Source organism: Hetaerina americana, unplaced genomic scaffold (genome assembly GCF_022747635.1).
Source record: "Hetaerina americana unplaced genomic scaffold, ioHetAmer1.1.p SCAF_1, whole genome shotgun sequence".
In the NCBI taxonomy this organism is placed as follows: domain Eukaryota; kingdom Metazoa; phylum Arthropoda; class Insecta; order Odonata; family Calopterygidae; genus Hetaerina; species Hetaerina americana.
In genome coordinates, this window is record NW_027286069.1 from 101,525,111 (window position 1) to 101,549,026 (window position 23,916).

Genomic DNA, 23,916 nt, shown 5'->3' on the forward strand with positions numbered 1-23,916 from the left:
TAATGGCCAATACATTTGTTAATTTTAATATTTATTTGTAATCTTGTAACAATAATTTTGCATCAGTAGTAACAGTTATTTCTTTGAGTGCAAATACAACAGTATATAAACACTCCATAATAAGGATAATTTTTTAAAACACTAAATACTCTTAGATATTCTCTGATGTAATTAACATGTAAATGGGGATCGAGATGTTGCGGTGGTTAATGTACTGGCTTCCCACTATGAGGGCCCAGGTTTGAAGCCTGGAGATGACAGATATTTTTCAGTGGTATCCCGATCCCTACTTGAGGTGTTTGTGGAGAGCACTTGGAGTGAGTAAGACATCCATGGGATGGGACGTTAAACTGTGGATGCCTTGGTGCCTTTTAGAATAGGCTAATGCCCACGCCGGGTTTTTCTCCAACCTTCTTTCTCATCTGTTCCTGGTGGCACAAATGACCTTAGCTGTTGGTCGCCTCCCCCAAAAACTATCAACAATCTTTCTTGGATCATGCAAAAAATTTAAAATTCTCATTCTCTTTCAAAATGATGACTTCTCAATAAAATATCAACAGCTGAATCAGCCTATTATTATAGATAATCCATCGGTTAAGTTACAAATGGCATTGTTATTAATCTGAGCAATCAGTTGTTTATGTGGGTGATTTGAAGACATTCTGACCTCAACATTAAGATGGCAGCATTCCTCAACAAAGGGGGGGAAATGTGTTAGGGCATGTGTTGAAAGGTATTCACCAAATTTTCAGTCATTTTGGATGCTCTATCGCTTGACAATCAGTAGAGAGATTTATTGTGAGGGTTGTCGTGAAAAGCAAGCTGTCATTAAATATATATTTTTGAAATACAAAATGCACATGCAAAGCAAAGACGTTGGATGCTATGTACAGGAACTCTACAGCATCGTTAAAGACCTTGCAATTTTGGGCAGCTGAATTGAAATGTGGTCATGTGAGCTTAGCTGACGATGAGTGTTTGGGATGGCCAAAAACTGCAACCACTACTGATAACATCAAAAACGTTCATCAAATGTTACTGGACGACCATCAAAGTAAGGTTTGAGGGATAGCAGGGGTTATGGGCATATTGAAAGAATGTGTTTGTCATATACGAGGGGGGACCCAAAAATAACAGGAATGCTGTTATTGATTCTTTAGTTCTCAATATATTTACATTAAATTTTGTTCACCTTCAAAGTGTTCCCCATTGACCATGATGCAAACAATGCTCCAAACAATGCTTCCATTGTTCGAAACATTTCTGAAATTCATTTATCGGGATGTCCTGCGGGCCTTCTAGCAATTTTTGTTTTACCTCCTCCACAGTGTCAAAACGCTTTCCTTTCATATCCCTTTTGAGTCTGAGGAACAAAAAGAAGTCACAGGGAGCTAAATCCATTGAGTAGTGGGGGTGGACAATGGATGTCATGCCGTTTTTTGTCAAAAACTGCATCACAGAGAGGGCAGTATGAGCCATGAGTTGTCATGATGGAAGAACCAGTCACCTGTGTGCCAAAGATCTGCTCTTTTCTTCCAAATACTTTCCCTCAATCTCTTCAAAACCTCTGGGTAAAACTTCTGGTTGTCAGTTTGACCAGGGGGGAGAACTCCAAGTGCAGAATATCTATACAATTGAAGAAACAAATGAGCATTGTCTTGATTTTTGATTTTACTTGGCGAGCTTTTTTTGGGCAAGGAGAGCCAGCTTTCTTCCATTGGTTTGATTGCTGCTTTGTTTCAGGATCATATCCATAGTATCACAATTTAACACTGGTAGTTGAAACCTTGGAAAAAAAATCAGGGTCCTCGTTGCGCTGATTTTGAAGCTCAAAACATACCTGAATTCGACACTCCCTTTGCTCGTTAGTGAGATGGCAAGGGACAAATTTGGCTGCAACCATTTTCATATGCAAATCTTCTGATGGAATCCTCTGAATTGAACTCCATGACACTCCAGGCATCTCACAGAGTTGATCAATGGTTCTGTGATGGTCTTCATGAATGAGGGCATTGATTTTGTCGATGTTGTTGTCAGTTCTTGATGTTGAAGGGTGGCCTGAACGGGGTTGTCTTCAGTTAACATTTCACCATTTTTAAAATGTGTAAACCACTCGTAGACTGGTTTTGCTTAAGGCAGCTGCCCCATAAGCAGTCTTGAGCATTACAATAGTTTCCGCAGCCGATTTCTCCCACAGGAAACAAAATTTCATTGCAGCACGTTGCTCTTGATAATCCACCATCACGCTTTTTGCCGAAATGAAAAAAAGTTGTTTCACTGAAACAGCTCTCACGGATGGACCGATCCAGTCACAGCGTCAGCGCTGTGCATACTGATGCAGGTGGCGTGAGCCTGACGTACGACCGGCTGAACAAAGACTTCTCTTACTCCCCACCGCATCCCAATTCCCCTTACTTTTGGGTCCCCCTTGGTGTTGTCTGAGGAAATGGACAAGCATAAGATATCAGCATGTTGGGTGCCACTTTTGCTCTGGACTAAAAGTACATTGGAATGAACATTTCCAAGGCCCTGATGGAGGGATTTAATCGCAATGAGTCAAATTTTTTGCATCCATTCATAAGTGTAGATGATATTGAGATCCACCTCTTCACTCCTGAAATGAAAGAATAGTGGACTGCTGAGGGAACCTGTTCTGAGTAAATTGAGGAGACAGTACAAATGGCCAGGGATGTGATGGAGACTTTTCATGGAATCATGTTCTTCGATTATCTTCAAAAAGGTATAAAAAGAGCAAGAGAGTATTATGCATTATTACTTCACCAGCTGAAGACAGAAATTGCAAAAGAACGACTGCATTCAATGAAAAAAAAGAGCTTTTTCATCAGGACAACTCGCTAATATTTTGGAAGGAATAAAAAAGTTAAGTCATTGCTGGAAAAAATGACTGGTGAGATTCCTTGAATCGTTGGGTACCTGTTGCTTCACTACCTGCCGTTAAGTGCTTGTTTCACCAGAATCTTGATGTCGCTAATGATCCCACATCTTTTCAAACTTGTGTGCTGACTTACTATTTGTGATTTATATGTTCAAAGTTAATAACCCTGGAAAAAATAGCGGTGGAAAAAATCCACAAGAAGATAAGCCATAAGAGAATAAAAATAATCACAGGAATGAAAACTAAAATTATTGAAAAGGAAGAACAAGGGCTTAACATGACTGATCTAGTATGCACATTCAATCAGTCGAGATCAACAATTTGCAGTATCCTAAATAACAAGGGCAGCATAGAGGGGGTAGAGGCTTCAAAGGGAGTGAGGGAGTGACAAGAATATAAATGCATTGGTAATAAGGGTAAAAAGAAACAGCATGTCCACCAAAAAGATTTTAATTTTTCACAACCATGGTTTCGATGCTGCATATCATCATCAGGTGGTAATGTATTTTCAATGATGTTGAAAGGTTTCTTCTCATGTGGATGAACAAAAAGTAATTGCCAGGTAAAATTAACAAGATCATCTTTTGTGAGAAGGCATAAGTGATTTTTGCCAACCTTGTTAAGACGACAATAGGCCATCATCAATGGCCGAAAAAGAAGTTTTTAATTGAAGCCTAGGGTGATTCAAGAGAGTAATCATCATCCAGAACATGGTGAAGCATCAAGCCCCAACTCAAAGGCAGCAAGGAACTTCATCAGTGGCTTCAAGAAGGTCTTGAGTGTTACTGCTGCTATAAGATTTTAATTGTGACAAAACGAGTCTTTTTTTTCAAAGATTTGTTTGGAAAAATGTTGAAGTTGAAGTTTTGGCAAACATAAATGTCTCTAGATGGCTTTCTAGTAAAAAAATAATTAGCCCTGTATCATAAATAATAAACTTATTATTACGATTCTTTTTTTTTCTAAAAATTGATTGTCATCCAGGTTGGTTCATTCCATAATAGAAGAAAAAATGCAGATGATTCATGATCCTGAACAATTTTTTTATAATTCTCCTTGAATAAACCTGGAACATAATTTTTTTTTAAATTGAATGCATTATTGCATTGATTTATGTGGGAAAAGTTATTTTGTTAAATGAATGTTACGCTTAACGAGAAATATTCCAGAGCAAATGATGCTCAATGTACAAGGTTCCACTGTATAGGGAATACTAAAATCCAGATTCTATGGCAGCCATGTAATAGTTATGGTGGTTGCTGAAACAAATTAAGTGGATGCATCAATAAACTTGGCATGTATAAGCTTCAGTTTCACAGGATTTTAAAAGTATTCTTCAGAAAATTCAAAATGGAGAAAGATCACACCAGAATCACTTCTTTTCTACTCGTAAGTTTTGTAATTCATGTAATAATTGTGATTCAGCACTTAAATCACTGCCCTAGGTTTTATGCAATGCTACTTATACTCTTAGGGTTATAGATATCACACAACAAATGACTAATGTTGTCTTTCTCCTAGACTCTTTGTTCAAGTCCTTCTTGCTTCACAGTACATAATGCATGAAAATTTAATCATAAAATTATTTCTCTTAATGCATTGATGCAATAAAAAACATGCTAGGCTGATTGTGAGTATGAAAGTCCTCATATTTTATATAATGCACCACATGTTACTCCAAACAATAGTGTCAGTAAATTCATATGTTGGCATTTTATGCTAGAACTTATATTAAAATATCCCTATTCGTACTTTATTTGAAAGTGCCTAATGTATCATTTCAGAATGGATGACCCAAGAAGAAGAAGCTTCGAAATGCTATGCAGTAGATCAGTGGAAGTCTCTAATGAAGAAAATGAGGGATGGTAGAAAGAAAGTGCATTCCACTTCTGAGTCCAGTCTGACAATGTCTGATAGTGGCTCTTCATCATTTATCAGCATGTCATCCCAAGGGACTTATTCTGTTCGAGGTCGCAGGGGAAGAGGAGGATATGGCCAAGATAGAAAATCAAGAATTTGTCCATTCTACAAGAAAATTGAAGGTATGGATAATTGTGTGTGATTTTTTTTAATATATGAAATTCAATGTATGCTTTGATGAAAAATAAGTTTTTACTGGCCAGTGGAAATTAAATATTTGTAGTTAATATTTACCTAGAGTAGAGTGGTTGACTACTAACCAGTGGGCCCAGGTATAAATCTGGGTGACTCGGGGCACACTCAGCTTCTCCTATGTGATTTAATGAGTGATAGATATTCCTAAGGAGCTTCTAACTGCCTCTTTTTCCACTGGCTATATTAAATATTATTTCCTTAAGCCATAAAGTGTTACCCTTTATTTCTTATTTATTCTGTATTTCTTTTAGTTATGAATGAAGTGCTGATCCGAGTGCTTAGCAAAATATCATAGCAGCACAATTTTAGATTTAAGAACTGTTAGTTATTTGATGAATTTTAGTTCTTTACTACCACAAGCAAATAAATCTTGGACTACCACTCAGATTGCAAAATTCTTCGTAGTTAAATCTTTAAACATAAATAAGGTGGGAGGTTCAATGTCGTGACATAGTCAGGCTGTTGACTAATTGACTACATAGTTGACTATTAAGCATATTTGATGATTTTTCATCAAAACTACAGTTATCCTCCTTAAGCCATTGAAATTCTCTGTTGCCCCTTCTTGAAAAAAGTCTGATTTAGTTAAATGAATGACTACCATATCAGAAAGGAGGAGTTTTTTTTACAGGATTGAATCTAGCATGCAATTTACTTGAGTTAAAAGCCCTATAACCTCTTCTTGATATACTTTCCCAACTCTTTTGTCTTGGCTATACCACTGTATTAAGGCTTCATTTGCTTTAATTGGGTGGAAATCCGAAGACTTCTCTGTAACTGTAATTTTGCACAACCAAGGTGGATATAAGTCTCAATTTGTGTTGTGTAATTCATGCTTGATATATTTCTAGGCATGTCCCTGTTCTGAATCTCCTTTGCCACAAAACCTTTTTTAAAAATCAATGTTAACCACAAACAAATATTTTACCTATATTGCAAATCAAAATTTAGGAAATGTGTGCCATTAAGTATACATATTCATTTTGCAATTCTATGTAATTTCCCGGTTCCAAACATACAACTGGTAGATTGTGTATGAATATAGTTCGACTTTGTATCTTCCAGGGACCAGGTTTGCAGTGGATGCATTCTCTTATGGATCAATACCAGGGATCACCCATTACTTCCTATCCCACTTTCACTACGATCACTACATGGGCCTTAACAAAAGTTTCTCTCATCCTATTTATTGCAGCAGTGTTACAGGTTTGTTGCTCATGATTTCTCATAGGGAAATGTTATATTACTGATAAAACTTAATTTTTTTAGAAAAAATTTAATGATAAATGTATAGTTACAAAATTGCACCAATTTATAAAAACATATATTCATATGTTCCTGTAGAATAATTAGATGAAAAGTGTAATGTTAGATTGTGTCTTAATTATTACTATAAATATTAATGGGATGTGGTAAGAATTTGTACTTCTCACTGTGGCACCTCTGTTAATTCAATTACTTACATCCTTGATCATTGTAAAGTCAATTAGGGCACTGGAACCTCACTTATCGAGCACCTCGAGTTAAGAGTAATTTGCAGGATGAGCAAAAATATTGGTCCCGAAAATGAATTCCCAGATTGATTGTACACCTGCTACTTCAGTTAATGTTTAGCACTGGTTCTGCTAGCATCTAAGTGCTGCTAGTGATCACACATTTTTCCAAGCTTGTGTTCAGATGTATTATTAGTGATTTTTTCTCCAAAGTTTAATAATGTTTTGTCCATATTTTAAAAAATGATCCAATAGAAAAATCCAAAAGAAGAAAGCCATTAGAGAATAAAAATAGCTATAGAAATGAAAAGTAAAATCAATGTAAATCGGGAACAAGATGCAAGCGTGGGTGATCATGTATGCACATCAAAAATCGGTCTACATCAACTATTTGCATTTTCTTCAAGAACAAAGATAAAATTAAGGTGATAGAATCTTTAAAGAGAGTGACAAGATTATCTATGCTATGGGCACATACTCTTAACAATCTTGAAAGGTTGTATTTTGTATGGATAAACAAAAGCAGTTGCAATGCGACACCATTAACGCGAATGCCATTTGTGAGAAGAGGAAAGTGATTTCACACTCCTATAAAAGGCTGGCTCACGCTGTTATTTTGCACAAATGCAAGAGGTGACTTGGAAATTAAACCCCTGCGTGCTTACAATTCAGAAACTTCATGAGCCTTCAAGAAGTATCAAGCCCAAAACAGCAATCTATGGAGGTCACAGGAAACTGCTGTACTTTACCATGCATATGAGGCAGTGATTGTGCATGCCAGAAATTTATTTAATGATAATTTTGAGTCGCATTTATATAAAATTTTGGAGCATCGGCCAAAACAAATATCTCTAGACAGCTCTCAAGTATCAAGGAATCAGGTACATATAATAAATAATAAACAATTTATTTCAATTCTTTTTTGGTTTGCATTCCCAGTTACTTCATTCTGTGATAGAAGGAAAGAGAAACATGATCCATGGTCCTAAACTATGTGTGCATAATTTTCTTTGATTAAACCTGTGCATGATATATTTTTTCAGCATGGAAAGCATTATTGTATTTTACATTAATTCATATGTGTAAAGTTGTTTCACTAAATCAGTACTTTGCTTTATGAGAATGATCTATAAATGAATTTTGCTTGTTGGACCATGTTCCGCTCTACTTGGAACATTTGAGTAATACAATGGAGTAATAGTGTGTTGATTACTGTACTACTGTTATTACACTTCCCTAGAAGTATTTGTGAATGCCATCTTTTGGTATTGTGCTAAACAGAAGTGATGAACCTCAAAAAAACAATAATTTTGATTGTTTTTATTTTTAATCTATAGCATTAGCATTTTATAATATGCAATCTTGTTCATGCATATTGCTTGTAGTGTTAAAAATTTCACTACTTTTTTATCAAAAATCCTCGTTCATCATTCAAAAAAGATTTCTTTTTTGTATATTTTTTAATTGAATTCATTCAACAATGAAAAAATAATTTTTGAGAATTAAGAACATCAGGGATTAGGTGTCTGATTTCATTTGCCTTATTCCCCTCAAAATGATTGTTAAGGGTTAAAAATTAATAATCTAAAATCTATAATTGAAGTTGATGCTTAATAATCAGCATTAAAAATAGCTTCAACTCCCCCAATTAAATATAATTGAAATATTTTCATTACATTGGCTCAATACACCATTTCATTGTTGATAAATAATGCATTTCATTGTTTTGTATACATTTATAGCTAAACTGTTGGCTTTAAGACTTCAATTAAAACCACACCTTATTAGAAGAATTGATCCTGGTCAAACAATTAAAGTTGATGATGTCACTGTCACTGCATTGGATGCTAATCAGTAAGTAAAAAATTATTTTTCCATGTATTACTTTAAATATAATCCATCCATATGTTTTATGATTAAATTCACACAAAAAATGATCAGCTCACGTGCATTGGAATCTAATTAAAGGAAAACTAACATATATTCACCATGCATGTACTGAAAACAACTTCCTCGTTCAAATTTTCATTTGGAGAACTTTTTTGTGTAAAGGTTTTGCAGTTACATAAATACAGGTAATATGAGGCCTGTGGAAAATGAATCTGACCTTGAAATATTCTGTGCACGTTAGCGATGGTTGTGCAGTGCCACTGTGAGCTGTAGAATGAGACAGCTTAATGTACATGCTTGAATTTTGTTCTCCACCCTCAAGTAAGCCAGTCGTTACCTGCTGGCCACCGAGTGAGGTGCTATCATATGCTTTCAATCCATTTTGATTTTTCTGAAGATGAGGAAACCTGTTGAGTGAAGATACTTCATCAAATTTTGTCAAAAGCTTGGTGATTCTTGAAGCAAAACAATTCAGGGGTAGCACAAATTAAGGAATGGTTGGGCCAATTCAGAAATGACTGCACATCGTTGGAGAGTAAGTAGCATTCTGGGAGGCTGCAAACCACTCAGATTGCAGCTATTGTTGATTGAATGGAATGTCTTGTGATGGGAGATTATTGTTTGGCCATGTGACAAATTGCCATAGAGTTAGAGATAAGTAAAGATTCTGCACATGCAATTTTTCATGAAGATTTGAACATGCGCATAGGGGCTGCAAAATTTGTGCCCAAGTTGCTTTCGACAGAACAGATAGAAGTCAGTCTTGAGGATGCACAGAACCTGTTGGACACTACCGACACTGAGGTTTCTGCATACGGTGATAACTGGAGGTGAGTCATGGGTGTATGTGTATGGCAGGGAAACAAAAGTACATTCATCACAATGGAAGCATCTCGTGTTCCTAAGTCTGAAAAAAGGACATCAGGTGTGAAAGAAAATCAAGGGATGCTTTGTTCTTCGATATCAGTGGAATTGTAAAGTTCTAAAATGCAGGACAAACAAACCGATAGCTGGGAGGACAAACAATGACCAAAGAGTACTATCAACAAGTTCACTGCGGCCCCCATGATGCACTTGAGCGCAAAAGACAAGACCTTTGGATGGCAGAAAATGGGCAGTTGCATCATGACAATGCTCCAACTCAGTCATTGCACCTGATCAAAATTATTTTGACAAAACACAGAATTCCATTCATTCACCAACCTCCCTACTTTCCAGACATGGCTTGTTACAACTTCTGGTTGCTTCTGAAATTGAAAATGGCTTTGAAAGGATCCTGTTTTGAGAGTAGGGAAGTGATAATGCAAAAGGTGACTGTAGAGATGGGTGCCATTCCAAAAGAGAAGCCTTTCATGAAGTGTTTTCAGCAGTGGAAAGATCGGTGGGCTAAGTGTGTGTGGGCACAAGGGGTCTGCTTTGAAGAGAATTAGGGTCTTAATCCCATCATATAGGTAATATATTTTTCCCGGCCAAAGGTCAGACTTGTTTTTAGGCAGCCCCTCCTCGTAGGTGCCTTTCTCCAGGCTAAATTTTATTTTATATTTTCTCTGAAGTGTAATGAATGTTTGCCGTAAGTTGAATTACTGTGATGGCAAAGACAATTTAAGTGTGTTCACCATATTCCACAGGCTACCACAATAGCTTGTAGAGGTTGTTTGAGTGAAAAAACCAGTGATTTATTATTATCTTATTATTACTTAAAATATAATGAAATTCATGCATATAATAAGGATATAATTATCAGTTGCCTGTGTAAACAGCTATTCGGAGAATTAATATTTAATTAGAATTAGAAAGGAACATTTACGAAAGGGTAATTATTTATATAGAAAAATAAAATAATTTGTTGACTGAAAATCGTAGTCTTTCATTATCAGGCCAAGAACTTTTCACCTTACCCTCGTAAGTTATTCCATCCAATCACATCAAGGTTATCATAGCAGTTGATTCTCTCTTCCATACCATCATTATTGAAAAAAAAATCTTTGCCACATTTGCTGCTGATACCAAAATATTTTCACATATTTCCTGATTGAATTCTTCTTTACCTTCTCTTAGATCTTCATCAGTGGATTCTCAGTTTTTATTTAAGACTTTGTATGTACTTTTAATGTCAAAATGATATGGGATTTCAATGGGAATTTTCAGTGACAAGTGCTTCTCAAAGCAAAAATTGATACCCAAGAATGAAAGAAAAATATTCTAACAAATTTTTTTAGTGCACCATAAGTGGTCATTTATAAAATCTACCATTGTTCAAGTAGAAGAAGAGGCCGTTAAGTAAGTAATTATCAGTTAAGAAAAAATCTTTTGGTCAAAGGCATGAATAAGAGGTTAATCCATTTAAGAAATCATCCCATGATAAGCTCTTTTCATTTCTTACTTCTTACATTCATTCAATGTCAATGGGTGACACACCTAAGTCTAATCTCTGCTTATCTCATAATAGAGAGAAATTTTCATTTGGACATGGTTGGGCTAAGGATGGTAAAATGAATGGGGAAACATACTCATTCTACTGATGAAAACATTTTAGAAGCTAATTAAAAGTAATTTTTGTCATATGATATATATTTCTATAATTTTCTAGAACTTGAAAGCAGCATTCCTTGCTGATGTGAGAGCTCATTGTGGTTAATTTTTTAATAATTTCTCCTAATTAAGTTTTTTTATCTTCTGTTTAGTATTCTTATCAAAAGATTCTCTATTGAATTATGTGTTATCTACGCACAGTCAAAAAAGAAGTGAATGTAATGGCTCCTCGTGGATAATGGCAAAAAGTGCAATACCACAGAGTAGAAAAATCAAGAAGACCAAAGCAAAGAAGAAAGACGAAAGTCATTTTAATTTCTTTCACCATCTTGACTGTATAGTAATGGTGATTGGTGAGCAAATAATGTCTTCTTAAATGTGTTGTGGTCTGTGTTTATGATACATTTGCATATAATCCTTTGATAAACATGTTACATTGGGAAATATCAAAGATGAAATTATTTCAATGTTTGGCGCACATGAAACGCACATGGTTTTTCAAAAATCTGAGTGTTGCATAAATTTCCTTGAAATGATGAAATACAAAGCACAAAATATGCTCTATTGTTTCAGGCTTCACTTCGTGGAAGTATTTAATATCCATACTAAAAAGAAAGACTTGTACTTTTCCACAGATTTTATTATACGGTACAACGCGTACAACCTGATGATGCCGAGTTAGAACACACGTGCCCGTAGTGCACGTGTGTTCTAACTCGTTTATATACGTGTCGTTTACGTGTCTAAGTTTAGGTTTTTAGTGTACCGTATAATAAAATCTGCGGAAAAGTACGCGTCTTTCTTTTTAGTAGGGACACAAAATATGCCTTTAAAAAATTGAAGCACATAATTAATTACTTGAGGGACATTTTTGATAGTTGAGTGTGGATACGCATATCAAAAGGCACTGCATGATTACTCACTGAAGTAAATGCGAGCTAGACCAAAGGTTAACCCTTGCCAATGATGCTAGTGACCTAGTGTTTTCAGTTTCTCCTCTATATGGGCCTGTTGCTGTCTTATTGCTATGAGTGCAAACACCTACGACAATAAAGAAGATAGGCAGTTTACCACACTATTTTTCTCTGAGGTTTCAAATTTTCGTTTGCAATCTTGCATGTGTCATAAGGCAAGCAGTGATCAATATAGAAGCTATTGTTTGTAAGTGTACAGTGCAATGAAATATGAAATAAGAAAATGTAATGGTTGACATTAGAAAGTCATAGTGTCATCACTGTGACCTCTGGATTTTCATGAAGCAAATCACCTTTTCGAATTCATTTTGAAATAAACCCTCAATTTTCTCAATGGAATCTGTCTCTTTCCTTATTTAAATCAAATGAAAAAATGTATGTTGTGCAACACTTTGAACTGACGTTTGTTGATGTTATAATAGATTTTGAAAAAAAAATGTTTTAATGTAGTTGAATTATCACTCAACTAAAATTTGATTTCTCTATTATATTAAATTAACTTACCTTTTATATTCTTCTTATATTTGCGTTTTTATTTTTTTGCAGCTGTCCAGGTTCTGTGATGCTTCTTTTCCAATTGGCGGGTGGAAGAACACATCTTCATGTTGGTGACTTCAGGGCACATGTTGACATGGAATCATTTGAAGCTTTTTGGAACGTTCACATTGACCGACTTTATCTTGATACAACGTAAGCATATACTATGTGTTGCCATGAGACAGGTTAACTTGATGGTGTAAAGATCTTCCGTATATTGGACCATTTTGTAGGTCCAGTCTACTCTACTGATTGTTCTCTACCATATGTGGGGGTCACTAAAGTTGAGATTCATCCAAATATTTTCCACGTAAATCTTTTTTTTTTATTTCATGGTTTTTTTTCATTTTTATTTTTATTTTCATGTATTTCAAAAATACATGAAAAATTTATGGAAGAAAGACTTAAATTCCTTTTAAAAAATAAAGTTCTTTCTCAGTCACATAATGGTTTAATAAAAGTGTAGGGACTGCATGCAGTGATTATGTAACTAAAATTGCACAAGCTTAAAATGAAATAAATCATGTTATATGAGTAAATATTGATCTATCAAAAGCCTTTGATTCCGTAAAATCTAGCATTCTTTTGACTAAACTAGGACGTTATGGTATCAGGGGAGTAGCTCATCTCTGGCGTACATCTTTTTTGGAAAACAGGAAACAGTATGTAGAAATTGTCGGAAAAAATGGTGCTACCTACAAATCAGCAATCAAAACCCCTAAAAATGGTTTTCCACATGGTTCCATATTTGGGCCCTTACTTTTTCTGGTGAATGTGAATGACATTGAAAAAGTGATAATCTGTCCAGTGAATAATAACATGGTGCTCTATGCAGAAGATATAGGTTTAATAGCTGGGTATACTAAATCATCTCAATTGAAAATAGATGTATGCTATGGTGCATTCAGTCACTCAATGGCTGCATCACAATAATTTACAACTAAATGCAAACAAAACAGTTTACTTGATATTCAGTAATAAAGACCTTCAGTCAAATATTTCTGTAGAAATAGGAAAACTAATTGATTTCTGAGTTGGAACATACCAATTTATTGGGTTTAGAAGTAGACAACAAGTTAAGCTGGAGGTTCCCAATGGAAAAATGTAGTAAAATATTATGCTCAGCTCTATTCCTTTTATAAACCCTTGCTTGCTAATGTAATGCAGAAGTATTAATCCCAGTATACCATGGTATATTTGAATCAATAGCTCGATATGGCATCGTCTGCTGTGGGAGTTCAGCACATGGAAATCAATAGAATTCTCACCCTTCAAAAATGTGCATTAAGGGTTATATTTAAACTAAATGCAAGAAAATCCTGCTGAGAGTATTTCAAATGTCACAAAATCGTGACCATTCCCTGTATATATACATATATGTATAATGTGATTCTGTATGCCTGCACCAAAACCCCTTTTCTGGTCAGAAATTGGGATGTTCACAAGTACGACACCAGGGATGAGGATAATGTTTTTGATGGCCATTGCCGAGTATCAGTGCTACAAAAAAACTCTCCCTGCATTAGCTCTAGAAAGAGCTAATGCAGGGAAATCTGTTTTTTAAATCTTTTTAAATACCAGTTATTATGTGATTCAAATCCATCCCATTCATACCCATATGTGCATGAATTTGTATGTGTGTAAATTTGATTGAATCTTGATCAAAGTCGATACAATTATGCATTACTCTATGGTGAATAAATCTATCCGTCTATCTAAATATAAGATAGAAATTAGTAGTCCTGTCTTTATTAATATTATTATTGTCATTGGCACAGTGATTCCACACAAGAAATTTTGTGGTTTATTTTGGTGTATGTATAGTTAAATTTAAGGTGAAATCCAAAAATCTTTAGAAATCCTTATCGATACTACTAGTACTTGCATGTCTCATTTGGTGACTCCTTCCACAAAAACTTGTCGCCAGGTTAGTTCATGTCAAATTCCTTAAAAAGATGCCTCAGCATGTAAATTTAATTTTTGCATTTATTCTTATGGCAAAATGATTAATACAAAACCTGACAATATTTACATACTGATGTAAATTTAGATATTAGTATTTCACAATATCTTGAAACATTGTAGATGATTCTATATAATTTACACACTAATCATCTTAGGATAAGTGGACTTCTCTCGCGTTTCATAAAAAGAAACCATTTCAGCTCTCTTCTAAGTAGACTGGTATGTCATAGGTTGCGAGATGATTTAGTTGTGTGCACCTCAGGCATAGATGGGATGGCATAAGTTGCAGAGGCAAGAAGTAAATGAGATTTTGGATTTGCCTAATTTGAACTTTCATCCTGTTGATGTAGTTATTTATCATGTCCTTATATTAGTAAAATGAAATAATAATCAGAAGTGAGGACATTCTTATATGATTTGTAGAGATGAGATTGTAATTATGCATGTTGTGTAATGTTATCATAAGAAATGATTTGAGGGTAGTCGGAAGCGAATTGAAGTAAAATTTTTTCTTATAATTTCTTAGATGAACAAAGTAGTCTCCATGGTAAAAAAAAATTTATTGGCCGCGACATGAACTAGTTTATCTATTGATTCTCAGTTAGTGGTAAAATTAATTTAAGCATTTCATATAACCAATTTAAAATGTTTGTGTTGTGATGTAATTTTACTATTAATGTCAGTTCAAATAATATTTTGATTTTATTAACGTAATGCTTCAATCTGTCCAACATTTACTGAGGTGCTTGTTGTACAAAATTATATCATATTGCATGGGGTCTTCTTTATAGAATACTAGGGTGATTTCCTATTAGCTTTTAATGTATTGGTATTAATGCATCATGTAAGTTATGCCTGAAAATAATATAAAATTAGTTTATTCCCATACAACATGCTCCCATGTGTAAGAATCTCACCTTCCTTTTTAAGAATGGAATTTGGGGAAAAAGATAATTTTGGTCAATGATGGAAGGAATTATCAATTTTAAAGTAAGCACTAAATATTTGTAAGCTCCTGAATGCATGAAGGAGCCTTAGAAGTGTTAATGTAATTAATTTTTATCCATTATTTCCAGGTATTGTGATCCTGCATACACATTTTTATCTCAAGAACGAGCCATAGACAATGTCCTGTCCATCGTTGAACGTGCTCTCTTAGAAAATCCCCGTACCCTAATTGTCTGTGGATCTTATACAATAGGTTTGTAATAAATGAATTATTTTATGCTCCTGAGTCTCTTTAGGAATTTGACTAGACTGGAATAAGTGGCATGTGATATTAATTAAGCTCATTGGAAAAAGTGTTTACTAGAATAGCAAAAAAAGTGTCTATTTTTTGACCTTTTTTGTGTTGATTTCTCTTTAATGAATACTGAATCATTCCATTCATTCAGGTAAATCGTAAAAGAAATCACAAAAATGGAATTTATTAATTCAATTCAAATATGACGTGGTCACAACTCACACAATTAATTATTTTTTTAAGGTTTATATTGTTCATTTTTGCTTGGAAAAGTGGACTTAAAATGAATTAACTCAAATAATCTAGATTTTTTAAATTTGCTGTTTCATTTGCTTGGCACTGCAGTAGGAGGGAAGGATTAAGTGCGGAACATAAGGCTGATTTAATTAATTGTTTGCTGAACTTCAAAATCCCTCATCAGAATCAGAAGTATTATCATCGCCTCTCAAAAATAATTTTTATTCCCTAATAGAGCTTGTGGATGATTTCATGAATGAATTTATTAGTATTATTTTAATCATATATCTTTGCAATGAATAATAGTAATTGTTTATTTGTATGTAGATTTAGGTATGTTATACATGCATAATATAGAGCAAGTAAAAATTAGCAAGTTCTACGAACTACGAACAGGTAAACATAATATCATCAACAAGAGTATGTACAAAGATTGGTAATTATCACTCTCCAGAAACTACTGGGTTGATAAGAAAAGGAATTTATGTTAGAATTTCCAGGAACAGAAATACCAGGTGATTGATGTACGTACATGATATAAGGCATGGCAAAAAGGAGCAAAGGCTCCAGAAATACCAGGTGATTGATGTACGTACATGATATAAGGCATGGCAAAAAGGAGCAAAGGCTCAATTAAGATGCAAAAAAAAAGAAATGTTTATTTGTATGTAGATTTAGGTATGTTATACATGCATAATATAGAGCAAGTAAAAATTAGCAAGTTCTACGAACTACGAACAGGTAAACATAATATCATCAACAAGAGTATGTACAAAGATTGGTAATTATCACTCTCCAGAAACTACTGGGTTGATAAGAAAAGGAATTTATGTTAGAATTTCCAGGAACAGAAATACCAGGTGATTGATGTACGTACATGATATAAGGCATGGCAAAAAGGAGCAAAGGCTCAATTAAGATGCAAAAAAAAAGAAATGATGCTCACAGTTACACAATGTTCAGCACAAACCCATGAACATTGGCTGTAACATGCACATGAAATATCAATTCAGAAAAATCATTGATCATTAACATGAATCAGACCATGACCATTGCTATAAACTAAGATTATGTACTTAATGGGTGGGAATATTGTTGTGATATTCGTCATCCAAGTAGAGCATATTGTGCTGTAGATATCTTTTAAATTTATGCCTGAATGCAGCAGTTCCCTTTGTATCCTTGATACTTTTGGGTAGTTTGTTAAGTAATCTGATGCCCATTTCATTGGGTCCTAATTTCGATGCTTTAGTTATTATATTCCCATAATGGATGTTGTGCCTTCCTTTAGTGTAATGATTATGATAGGCAGAAGTAAGAGAATAGTTGCCAATGTTATTGTTTATTTACAGAATTAAAAACATAATGTAGATTGCCGAGAGTTGTAGCAAATTTAATTCATGGAAATTAGGCCTTGATGGAGCATTGTGAGGTTTCCTGGTGATGATTCTAATAGCTTTCTTCTGCATTTTAAAGATGGTTTGAGAAATAGCAGCTGATCCCCGTAATACGATACTATAAGTTATATTTGAATAAATTTCCCCGTAGTATAAATTGAGTAGTACAACATTAAGTTCAACCCAAAAGTGTGTGCATCTCTTAGATCTCTTTAGATGTAATTTCTATACCATATGCCAAGTAGTTAAAGCCAAAAGTGAAAATAATTGGTGGAAGATTTGCACAATAAAATCAATTTTTCTTAATTTGGTCATTGATAGCTAATCTAGTGGTAAATAATTTTGAATTATTTTTCCCCCGTATTATTTTCATTTCACTATTCAAAGTGATATTCAAGAAGTCCAAAAGTTCAGTTTGTCCAAAATTTCAGCAGTATAGTGAGTATTCTAAAGAGTTGCCTGTAAAAAAAACTCAAGCAGCAGAAAATAATATGAGCAATTTTTTACCCCCTTACCCCTACCTCATTACCCATCTATCCCTAATGGCACAAATGACCTTAGCTGCCAGTTGCCTCCCTTAATAACAACTACTAAAAATTTCAGGTAAAGAAAGAGTCTTTGCAGCTGTCGCAGAAAAATTTCAATTCAAAGTTTGGGCTCCCCCAGATAAGAGAAGGGTTTTGGAATGTGTGAGGGATGGACTACAAGAACTCCGCCGTGTGGATCAAGATAGCCCTGGAATTTCCGAAGGTGGAGCTAGAAGGGAACTTAAATTGATTGAGGCACTGAGTAGGCTGTCCATGGCGAAGGAGAAAGCTCAAGTTCATGTTCTGCCTATGGCTAAGATAAGTGGTCAGGTTAGTGACTTCAGTCTGTAATTGATGTATTTTTTTATATTTAACTGCTTCTACATTCTTTTAATATGATTTATTAATTAGAGTATAAAATCTCTTAATGTTAGTTTTGATTATGAGGTCTTGGATCTTAACTTTCTGGATTTAATAAATATTTTTGTTTACATTTAGCATGTCTTTAGAAATACAAGTTTTCTATGAGCTTATTTCCAATTACTGAAAAGGCACAATATTAGCTGATGTTTAATTTATTTATTAAAATCCACATGTGCTGATAGACAGTGTCAGGTGGCACAAGTCCCAAGTAATCACAAAAGATAATGGGTAAAATCAGTCAGTAGTACAAAAGTACTCTTAAACGAAACTTCAAAACACAAATCTCTTTCACAAAACAAGAAATTCCCCATCTCATTAACATCAGTCAATCAGCAAGAAAAAAAAAGTTAAATTAAAAAAAAATTAAGCTGTTGCATATAATTTTACACTACACATTAAAAGTATGCACTCTGTTAGGAAAGGGCTCGAATAGTTTTGCAGGTAAGGTGTTCCAATCAACAATTGTTTTATTTAGAAAAGAAAATTTTTTTTTATTCGTTCTTTATGCCGGGCATTTTACCTTGAATTTGTGGTCATTGCTCCCTATAAAATGTGGATTCTCTGCCTCTTTCCTAAGATCTGCCGCCCAAGTTTTCTCCTCCTGCAGAATGCGGAACATGTCACAAAGTCTGCTTACTATTAATGCCACAATTGTTGAAGTCATGCAGAACTAATTGATTAAAAACGTATGAAAAATATTTGCCTCATTTTTTCAAAATCTTGAATGCTTAGTCATGGTGTTTTATTCCATATTTTCTGAGTTTTTAATTTGGACTGTTCTCGCATGATTTTTCCAAAGTATGCAACCCAAATTAGCCTCGAGTATTTGACCATGCCAATGCCATATGCTGGATTCATCATTGTGAAATTTTTTGGCCTTTGTTTATGTAATGCTAACAAGTAATTCATGAGGGGTTATTATGTATGCATTCCTTTATTTTTACGTTTGAAACCACACTTTTCAATACCTTTAATGTTGCGTTTTTTTATTTATTTACAGTCCTTAAAGGAACACTTATTTTCCATGAAAAACTTGCCTTTCACAAACATAGTGGCATTTCGACCTACTGGGTGGGCCCATGGTCGCACAAAGGGTAATGATGAAAGTAATCTTATTTTCAACTCAGCTCCAGTAAAAATATATGGTAAGTGTGATTTATGACTTAAAACAGCATTTTATTTTGTAAATATTGCTCACAGTAGTTGCATGCAGTATAATATTGATAAAATCTACCCATTTATGATGAATTAAGTCTACTGACCTGGTGAAAAGGAAGAGAATCTAAGTCAAGTCTTAGTTAAATTTCCTATAATGAAACTTGGCATTAATTAATTTTTCCAGTTTAAGAAATTTTTCTTTAGAGGTTTTACTGCATAATTCATTTGTAATTTAAAATAGAGATGAAAGCACATTGCCATAGCAATAAAAAGCTTGGAATCAAGCTATATAATATTTTACTCATCCAAGACACAGTGCATTGTAATAATAATGGCAATATAGGCCATGTCAAGCACAAAGTTGACAAAAACAGAAAATATTATTAATTTGGCCTCAAGTATTCTTTTACATTATAAAAACACGTATTAATGAGGTATTCCTGGACTGTTCTCTTGGAGATGGGCGTATGCTCTTCTTTTTTAGTACTTACTGGAAGGTTATTAAATAATTTTACAAACACAGGCCTTATACCTTGTGAAGCCAAGGATGAATTGGTTGACTTTGCATGTAAGTTGTTGCATTGTCTGGTATTTTACAAGTGGATGCTACTGTTCATTTCGAAATCAGCGCCAAGCTGTTTCACAGGTAATACAGATTGATAAACATATACACAAGGTGCGAACAAGAATTTCAATTTTTTTAAAAGAGGTCGACAATTTTCATAATAATTTTGGTTACATATCACTCTTAACATCTTTATCTGCATCTTCAATGCACTGAGAAGGTGAGAGGGCAGACCCCAAAATACTATGACGTACAAATTTTTTGAATGAATTAATTTATAATACAATGTCATCAATGCATTTTGGCTTACCGACTGTCTTATGATGGAGAGTATGTAGAGCAGAGAATGTAGCTTTTTAATCAGGTGTATGACATCAACATTCCAGTTCAGGTTTCTGTCAACATGGAGTCCTAAAAATAAAAAACTATTAACTATTTAAGAGACTACCATTTGTTGGGAAATAGTTAATGTTCAATTATGCTGTGTGAAGTAGAGAAAACTAATGCTTGAATTTTTTCAATGTTTTGAACCAAATAATTGCCTTCATACCATGTAGTCATACATTTCAGCAACAATTCACCAGCCACAGCTAGATCACATAAATGTTTACTGGATGTCATTACATTCCCATTATCAGCATGCATAACATATTTTTTAGCACCGTTAATCTTCAGCTGCCCAGGAAGGTCAATATAAGTAAAAAACAATCCAGGGTCTAGGTGTTGTTGTAAAAGCAATAATTAGCATTAATTGATAAAACATTCCATTTAGCTAAAATAACTGAAGTTACAAGACACTGTGAAACCCAAAGGTTCTTTCGTTCATTTTGAAGGAGATGGCATTTTATTTTTTAAAGTAATCTTGAAGTATCATTGAACTTAGGAATGCATCATAAAAGAAAGCAATTTTTATTATTATGTAATGTAATTGAAATAATTTATTATTAATATAGGTAGATTAATATTGTTTAAATTACCTAATCCAATTCACAAGATCTATTGTTTATGGAGTGATTTTAAAAAATTTGCTAAAATTCATCAATGGATTTTGTTGTGCATTGTTTTTATTACAATATTAAAAGTTAAATATAAGGGCTAATCAAATGAAAACCAAACACTCGCCATAACTCACAGTCAGTGCCAAAGGTCGCAGCACTCTGGTTGTATATCAATACTGGCGTTGCTGTGGTAGGAGAACCACATAGTGGCAACTCACAGGCGCACACAACCCTGGGCTTTGCCCTTGTTGGTGTGGTCTAGCATGGTCACCTGTTAGGTTTTTATTTGCCTGCCTCTCATAGATTTGTAGACTTTGCACTAGCAATTTGAGCAATAGAGTGAACTGCATCTCTCTTTGAGGGCATAAAAACTCAGCATGAAATTCTAACAATTTATAATAATAAAAGTGGCAATGGCGAAGTGGAAGCAAAGCAACTTTTGAATGAGTTTATTTTTTACTCAGTTTTGGTACACATGTGATGTGTGACATATTATCGTTTGCACTGGAGTACCCTCAGGCATGCACGTTTTAGTGATCTTCAGTATTAATATAGAATAAGTAAATTTTTTCTAAAAATGTTAAAATCTTCTAAAACTTCAAAACATGACTTCTTCGAAATAACCTCTAATGGGGTTTGTTTTGCTAAAATGAAGTACACTACAAATTTCCTAGGAAGTAGTTGAGCATTAATAACTTCCAAGTACGAATGAATTTAAATGAAAAATTTATTGCACAGCCTTAGTTGATTAGCTGTACTATTGAAATACGTAATTCTAAAATGTCCCAGCCCACTTTTAAAAACAATTCTCTTGTCTTCTATCTCTTGAAGATATCTAGATATATCCATTAAGAATGAAGATCTTCGATTTTTAGATGATTTCAAAATATTATGGCATCTGAGAGTGAACTGTATCCCTTCAATTAAATCCACTTCCTTCCCATTTTACTTGCAGGAAAGGGTACAACATTGTAAAATCAGGATAAGCACCCAGCTTCAAAAGTGGTGCCACTTCAGTACAAATTTGAATAGTGTGCATGCTATCTATGTATCCCCTCTTACAGTAGGGGAAACTATAGAAAATATGGGTATTTCTTTATCATTCTTCTCAGGTCTTTTTTTCCAAATCTAAATTCTTGTGAAGAGAGAGTTTTTTCGAATGTCAATCTACTTTAGAATCCAGCATATAAATTGTTCACTGATTTCTCCAATCATAGGCAAATATGCTATTATTCATCCATTAAAACATTCATTCATATAAGTATTTAAGTTTACCACAGAAGAATTGGTTGGATGGTACTGAAAAGTTTAAGAATAAACATGTGAGTTTGAGTTATTTCACTCTTCGTTTCCCCATTTAAATGAGTAGTAAGAAGAAGATAACATTGATAAATTCATTGTGTGTCTTTCTTAATGACTTTTTATTCTCTTTCAGAGGTTGCATATAGTGAACATTCAAGCTTTCAAGAAATGGCACGTTTTGTAAAGTTTATAAAACCTGAGACAGTGATTAAAACAGTTATTGGGTCTGCTTGTAAGCATGAAGCCATGGATGTACATATTAATTCATGGCTTCGGGAAGGTTGCTCCAAGGTTCCTGTTCCTAGCAAGGTTAATGACTCTCCAAAGTCTCTCCAAGTCGCTTCAAAGCAAAGAGAAGCTGGTGACTTTATGTCTGCAAAGAAGAGGAATCATACCTTTGAACGAAGGTTATCTACATCGAAGGGAAGTTGGAATCTGTTTTCGCCTAGCAATGTACAAAATTCATCGCAATCAACAAATTTTACAGGAAGTTTTATAGAGAGTATGCAGACTGAAGAGCAGCCTTTTCACAGTCAATTAAAATTTTGTGCTAAGAAAAGAATAGCATCTCCCCTTGGTGGGGGAAGGACTCCTAAACGCCAGAAGTGATTTACACTAGAATATTTTTCATATTGTTAGTGGTGAGAGAAAAATTCTTTTATTGAAGTTATTTGTTTCATAATTTACTGTGATATACAATACTGTGTCTTGTAATTGATCGTAAAGGTATCAGCTATTTGTCGTTAAAAGTCACAATAATTGAAAAGTCATAAATTGAGCTAAGCTACATGGGCATTTACTAAATGTATGAGAAATATATGTAAGCGCCAAAGGAAGACAAGTTTTTGATTTAATATTAGGTTAAATTATTTTAGGTTGAAATATTTTCGGTTATAAAGAGCATGTGCTTGCCACCTATTATTCTCTTAGGAAAGACAAATAATTGAAATAATGATCTCAAATGTTTGTCCTTCGCCTGTGTACGTCATTTGTATATTTATTTCCTTGTAATAATCTGACAGTCTTAGAATTTATGCAGCATCAGAATGTTTTTTGGTGGAGTTATCGCTATCCATCAAAATAAAATTTATTGAATAAAATCCCATAATGCATGCATTAAATTTGTTTAGTAACAAAAAATATTTGTATCCACAATTGTGAATTCTTATGTTAGCATGAGTTTTTTTTTTTGCATTGACACCTCATACCTCATTTTGTTTACGTGTGTTAGTTATATGGGAGCTGTAAGGAAATATTGTGTTACCTTGTCATTGTAAATATTTAACATGATTAATAGTAATACTTTTTATGCTTTTTATTATGACATTGCTTCATATAAAGGTATATTTTACTAGTTAAGTCTAAAGTCATACCTTTCATCTTTAAAGCATATAAAAATTGCTAATGGGAGTTCTTAGGACCCATTCAGTAAGAGGAGTAATATCATTCACTAATCATAGTTTTTTCACTGAATATTTCCCCTTTATATGTTTGTGTAAACTGCTGCAAATGCCATACTGATGCCGGATATTTATACTTCCCCTCATGCAAAAAAATGCCATAACTTTTCAAAAGAGTATAGTGTTGAAACCTAAGGAGTGATTGTCTTTCAGCTATTATCCTTCAGCAGTTATTGAGTTATATTTTTATCTATTTACTTTTTT

The 23,916-nt window shown here is 34.0% G+C and overlaps 1 protein-coding gene across 2 annotated transcripts in view; it reads left to right on the forward strand.

Moving 5' to 3' along the window:
• The window catches only part of LOC139695427 (serine-rich adhesin for platelets-like), a 30,959-nt gene extending 7,716 nt beyond the window's left edge, over nt 1-23,243 (forward strand). For both annotated transcript variants that reach the window (XM_071594186.1, XM_071594196.1), the window contains exons 5-12: nt 4,681-4,938; nt 6,077-6,217; nt 8,247-8,358; nt 12,447-12,590; nt 15,479-15,603; nt 17,883-18,136; nt 19,230-19,374; nt 22,386-23,243. In XM_071594186.1, coding sequence (XP_071450287.1) covers nt 4,681-4,938; nt 6,077-6,217; nt 8,247-8,358; nt 12,447-12,590; nt 15,479-15,603; nt 17,883-18,136; nt 19,230-19,374; nt 22,386-22,861 — 1,655 coding nt within the window. In that variant the 3' untranslated portion in view covers nt 22,862-23,243. The remainder of the gene's footprint in view (nt 1-4,680; nt 4,939-6,076; nt 6,218-8,246; nt 8,359-12,446; nt 12,591-15,478; nt 15,604-17,882; nt 18,137-19,229; nt 19,375-22,385) is intronic.
• The last annotated feature ends 673 nt before the right edge of the window (nt 23,244-23,916 follow it).